The sequence below is a fragment of the Acanthochromis polyacanthus genome, chromosome 10 (genome assembly GCF_021347895.1).
Source record: "Acanthochromis polyacanthus isolate Apoly-LR-REF ecotype Palm Island chromosome 10, KAUST_Apoly_ChrSc, whole genome shotgun sequence".
Classification (NCBI taxonomy): domain Eukaryota; kingdom Metazoa; phylum Chordata; class Actinopteri; family Pomacentridae; genus Acanthochromis; species Acanthochromis polyacanthus.
Window position 1 is genome coordinate 33989757 of NC_067122.1, and position 6000 is coordinate 33995756.

General features: G+C 43.5%; 1 protein-coding gene across 1 annotated transcript in view; it reads right to left on the reverse strand.

Moving 5' to 3' along the window:
* rnf130 (ring finger protein 130) overlaps positions 1-6000 on the reverse strand; it is a 28442-nt gene extending 22442 nt beyond the window's left edge. The window contains exons 1-2 of the mRNA XM_022219310.2: positions 5005-6000; positions 3805-4096 (exon numbers count right to left, since the gene is read on the reverse strand). Coding sequence (XP_022075002.1) covers positions 3805-4066 — 262 coding nt within the window. The 5' untranslated portion in view covers positions 4067-4096; positions 5005-6000. The remainder of the gene's footprint in view (positions 1-3804; positions 4097-5004) is intronic.

Genomic DNA, 6000 nt, shown 5'->3' on the forward strand with positions numbered 1-6000 from the left:
ATTCAGTATAAATACATAACGTACACATGCATAACACATGCCTGTGTTCAGCACAAAGACATTTTTTATTAAAGATTTCATCCGTCAGAAATGATACGTCAACTGAGCAGCCTTGGTCCTGCACTCTCTGAGTGCTGTTCTTGTTATGTTGTGTCAACTGCTGCACAATAAAATGTGAATTGAAAACATTATAGTTTCTGCATTTATTTAAATTAATTATCAGTAATACAATGAAAATGAGAGGAAATGTAAATATTTATTTTGCAAGTCGATTTTGGTGTGTGCCCCTAAATTTTCTACTTGCGCTAAAATTTTAAGTTAGGGGTCACTGTGCTCCTATGAAACAAAGTTAGTCTAGAGCCCTGTGATGCCGTCTAACTGTAAAAACCTACAGGCCCCGCCTCCAACAACAAACCACGGTCACACCTGATTGGACAATCTCTTCGTTCTTGGGCTTATTTCAAACCAGCATGATGACTTGTTTGGAACCATTTGGTTATTGAATAGTTCTCCAAAATATTTTCAGAAAAGATCTGAGGAGAGAAATAAGCTGCTGAATCTCTATTTTCAGATCAATAATGTTTACTTTAACAGTTTCTTAGAAGTTTACAGTCATCGATTGGCAACTCCTGTTGGAAAGAAAGTAGTCGAGACCTCAACTTTATTCAAATGACGAGCAGGCAACGTGAAGCCCAACTCTGAAAACATTCTGTGACACTCCCAGAATGCATTGCACTGCTGCTGGACATACAGTCAGGTCCATAAATATTGGACATGGACACAGTTTTTAGCATTTCAGCTCTGTACACCACAATGGATCTGGGATAAAATAGTCAAGATGTGCTTTAAGTGCAGACTTTAAGTATTTACATCCAAATCAGGTGAACGGTGGAGGAATTACAACACATTTTTAGATATTCTCCACCTTTTTAAGGAACCAAAAGTGTTTGGACAAACTAACATAATCAGAAATCTGTCACTTTCAATATTTGGTTGCAAATCCTTTGCAGTCAATGACAACCTGAAGTCTGGAACCCATAGACTTCTCCAGACACTGGGTTTGGTCCCTGGTGATGCTCTGCCAGGCCTCTACTGCTGCTGTCTTCACTTCCTGCTGGTTCTTGGAGCATTTTCCCTTCAGTTTTGTCTTCAGCAAGTGAAATGCAGCTCAGTTGGATTCAGGTCAGGTGATTGATTTGGTCACTGCAGAACATTTCACTTCTTAAGGATAAAAAACTCTTTGGTTGCTTTGGCAGTAAGCTTCAGGTCATTGTCCATCTGCACCATGAAGAACTGTTCAATGAATTATGAAGCCTTTGGCTGAATATGAGCAGATAATACTACCCAAAACACTTCAGAATTCATCCTGCTGCTTTTATCAGCATCAACATCATCAATAAACAGAAGAGAACCAGTTCCATTAGCATCCATACATGCCCATGTCATGATACTACCACCACCATGCTTCACTGATCTTTGGATCTTGAGCAGTTCCTTCCCTTCCCCAGACTGTTGTCTTTCCATCATTCTAGTACAAGTTGATCGTTGTCTCATCTTTCCATGTTGTTGTTCCAGAGCTGCTCACACTCTTTTAGATGGTTGGTTTTTTTTTTTTTTTTTTGGTAAACTCTAATCTGTCCTTCCTGTTTTTGAGGTTCACCACTGGTTTACAGCTTGTGGTGAACCCTCTGGATTCACTCTGGTGAAGCCTTCTCCGAACTGTACACTTCTACCTCCTGGAGAGTGTTCTTGATCTGACCAACTGTTGTGAAGAGGTTTTTCTTGACCAGGGAAAGGATTCTTGTCTTCCACTACACTGGTATTCTTGGTCTTCTGAGTCTTTTGGTGTTGCTGAGCTCACCAGGTCGTTCTTTCTTTTTAAGAATGAACCAAACAGTTGATTTGTCCACATCTAATGTTTCTGAAACCTCTCTGATGGGTTTGATTTGGTTTCTCAGTCTAATGATGGCTTCCTTCACTGGCAGTGATGCTCTTTGGACTTCATATTGAGAGTTGACCTCATCAGACTCCAAACACAAATACCATACTTGAAATGAACTCTAGACCTTTTATCTGCTTCTTGGAAATGAAATAATGAGGGAAGAACACACACCTGGTCCTGAAAGAGCTGAGCAGTCCAAATACTTTTAGTCCCTTAAAAAGGTGGAGGACATCTAAAATATGTTTAAATTTCACCACCGTTCACCGGATTTGGATGCAAGTACTCTCAAATTGAAGTTGAAAGTCTGCACTTAGCACATCTGGATTGTTTGATTTCAACACTCATGGCTCTGAACCTGAATCTAAGCACCGTGCAGCTTCATCCTGGTCATCCTCCATCTTCCTCCAGGTTTTACTGTTTCCATTTCACAGTTTTTAAGCAAATAACATTTTTCTGAGCTGCATTTATTTCAATTTCTGAAGGTAAATTTGTGTTTTTATTGTTGTGTAAAAACGTGGTTAAAAATGATCAATCATACAGACTGAAATAAAAGGTTTTATGGAAGTGCTGGTAGAACGAGTGATGAAGATCAGAGGGAACCCCCTCAGTCTGAAGTCCTGCTTCACATTAGCTGCAGTTTGAATGCGAGGCTGCTGTGCAGAAACAAAGTGGCGGCTGCCCTTTAAGAGTCTTTTAACAGGAAAGCGAGCCGAGTCACTTTTCGCTCTGCAGTTCAATCTGCTGACAGCTGCTGCTCTCTGAACCTTCCTGATGTTCTTTGTTTCACTGACTTTAGTTCTTCTTCTGCAGTTGTTTTCTCTCAGCCTCCAGCTGCTGGTTAAACATTCAGATGCAGTTTTCTATGGATCTTATTCAGACTGCTATTTGTTTTACAGGAAACTCTTACAGAAGATTTCCTTTACTGTGCGACTATATTGTTCGGTCAAGCTGCTCCTCCTGTTCATCACTTGTATCTGTATTTGCTGATTTGCATCTCTGCGCAAACTGAAAATCTGCTGTAGTCATTTCACAATACTCACTCAGCTACAAGCTGCAGCTGTAATCCAGTTATGTACTCGAGTATTTCTGGTTACTTCCACCACACAGTGACTGTCAATAACCTTCTGCACCATCGGGTGATTTTAGTCTCAGTTAAAGAAGCCTTTTCTGATTCAAAGTCTCATTTTTCACCTCATTTTAAAGGAACTCGTCACTTCAGTTCACAAATGATGTGGATGAAGCAGAATGTTCAGATTTGATAACATGAGAGAGCTTTGCAGTCTGCTGAGGACGGATGCCCTCTGAAATCTCAACATCTACGACCTCCAGCTGCGGAGGAAGATCATGTGATCTGGCCGAGAGCTCAGTGTCCTTGTGAGGACGTTGAGTGCAGCTTCAGGTTTCAGTCAGCTGAGCAGCTTTCATCTGACGTGAAGTTAAAGGAGCAGACTGCAGAGTCTTCACAAGCTACCGCAACTCTTTCAGTATTGATAATTGATTTTCTGGATGAATTCTTGCTTTATTTCACTGTGAAGTAAGAAAACACTGCAGACTGGGATGATTCCTGAACTCTGAGTTGATTATTTAAATGTTGTTGCTTTACTCTGTGGAAGTTCACCAAAGACTTGATCGTCTGATTGTTTCAGTGCTAGCAGAACAGAAAACAATATTAATATTTACACAGAAAAAATGTCCACTCCTCCCCCTGAACCCCTCACAATCAGCTGACCTTTTATCTGCAATAACCTCAGTGTATTTAATGAAGGCAGGCAAACAACTACACACTGTACCTGAAAACTACAATGACACAGTTGTTCTGTGATGTCAGGGGTGTCCTCAGGTGTGTGTTGTGATGTCAGTACCTCCATGATGTGGTGCAGGTGCGATGACGACGCCCCTGGTGTCCACCTTTGGGGAGTTCTGTCCATACGTCCCCTCATCGCTGCTCATCATGTGGACGGTGTTTCCTCGTCCGTCCAACACCGTGGCGTTCACTGTGGCGCCCACATACTCCTCTGATACCATGGTCCTGTCAGAGCGGGCTGCTGACACAGGGCAGGCTGGAATCAGGACCAGCACCAGGACCGACAGGATGGGGAGCCGGGTCCACTTCGGGGACATCATGTTGTTGTCTCAGTCCTCGTCACATCCAATCTGTGGGGGAGGAAAAACAATGTCCTTCAGACCAACAACACTCTCATCCTGTCCTCCTGACGACAGCAGCGTCCTGCTCTCTCATTCTTGTCCTCCACATGTCCTCACAGACAGTCCTTCAACTAAACTCATCTACCAAACAGGATGTCTTTCACTCAGTATGTCCTTATGTCTCAATCTTTCATATTTCACTGCCTGTCTTTAAAAGCCTGCTTTCATGTCACTTTTTGTGTAAACCTGTTAAATATGTGGTCAAACTCTTTTAAATGTTCTTTTCATCCTCTATATGTCCACCAAATGTATGCTCATGTCTCTTTGTCCTAAACATCTCCACTATGTGTCAATGTCTGTCATTGAGAAGACATTTTTACCCCGTAACGTCCTCTGTGTCCTCCAGTTGTCTCATGTATGTCTGTTTATATCCCTGTCCCCTAACGTTTTCCTTGGTCTGAAAAAACTGTCCTCAAAACAAGTCTCTGTGTCTCCATCTTCCACTGGTCTGACTGTCTCCTCCAATATATCAGTGTCTGTCCTCACTGTCTCCAACTGCTCAAGTCAGTTTAAATCCCTCCAAACTATTTTTTATGTCTCCTACCTGCAAATGTCCCACCTTGTCCCTGAGTGTCCAAGTGTTTTCATTTCCAAAGGTGCTCTCATGGTCCTCCTGTTGTCTTTAAAAGACTTTCAATAACTGTCCTCTACCTTATTGTCCTGTTTTATCTGTAAATGTCTTTGTGTGTCCCCTAGCGGTCACCTATATGTCTCCTTTTGTCCTGAAATGTCTTACTTTCTCTTTGTCCTTCACATGTTCTATGTCATTTCTCAGTATTTTGAATTTCTAATGTCTGTTTATGTCCCTGAAAGTCTGTTTTAATGTCCTGAAAAAAATGTTTCTGGGTGTCTCCCACCTCAAAATGTCCAGCTTTGTCCCTCAGTGTCTTCTGTATGTCCTCCAGGTGATTTATGTCCTCCTGATGTTTTATTTGTCTCTGTATGTCCTTCAGATGTTTCATTTGTTTCTGTATATGTTCCAAATGTTTTGTTTCTGTATGTCCTCCAGATGTTTTATTTGTCTCTGTACTCCTCCAGATGTTTTTTTTTCTCTGTATGTGCTCCAGATGTTTTGTCTCTGTACTCCTCCAGATATATTATTTGCTTCTGTACATCGTTCAGATGGTTTATTTGTCTCCGTAGTCCTCCAGATGTTTTATTCGTCTCTGTACATCCTCCAGATGTTTTGTTCCAGTAGTCCTCCAGATGCTTTATGTCCTCTTATATGTCCTCCAAATGCTTTTGTCTTTGTACCTCGTGCAGAGGATGTATAGGAAACCCTGTTTATGTCCACACAATGTGTCTTGTCTTTCGTGCTGCTGTGCCTGGGTTCAGTCTGTCAGGTGGAGGACAGACAGCATGAGGACAGGAGGACAAACAGTGGGGCAGAGAGGCGGACATGATGAGGGCAGACAGTGAGGACTGACAGGAGGACAGGCATGAAGGCAGGCGGTGAGGACACCGATCGTCCTGTGCAGGCCCGCTGCCTCGGCTGGTTGAACTCACCTTCCATTCAAAATTCCGTAGAGAAAAAGCAGGATTTAAGGCGCGGCGATGAATGCAGCAGTGACTCAGTGTTTCCCCGCCGTGAGGAGCAGCGCTGTGGCCGCTTCGTCCCGCTGGGTTTCACCGTCTGGAGGCAGACAGACAGTCGGGCTCCCGGTGCTCCCACCCCGACGCTTCGGCCGACGCTGATCCGTCGGGTGTCCGGGAGACTGCGGTGTGTGCTCGGCGGCCGAATCGGCCTGGTGCTCCGTGTTTTCCTCCAGTTAGGTTCTCGGTTCGAGCTGCGGAGACTCGAGCCCCGTCTCTCCGTCTCTCGGTTTGGGGCGCACTGCGCAGGCGCACATCCA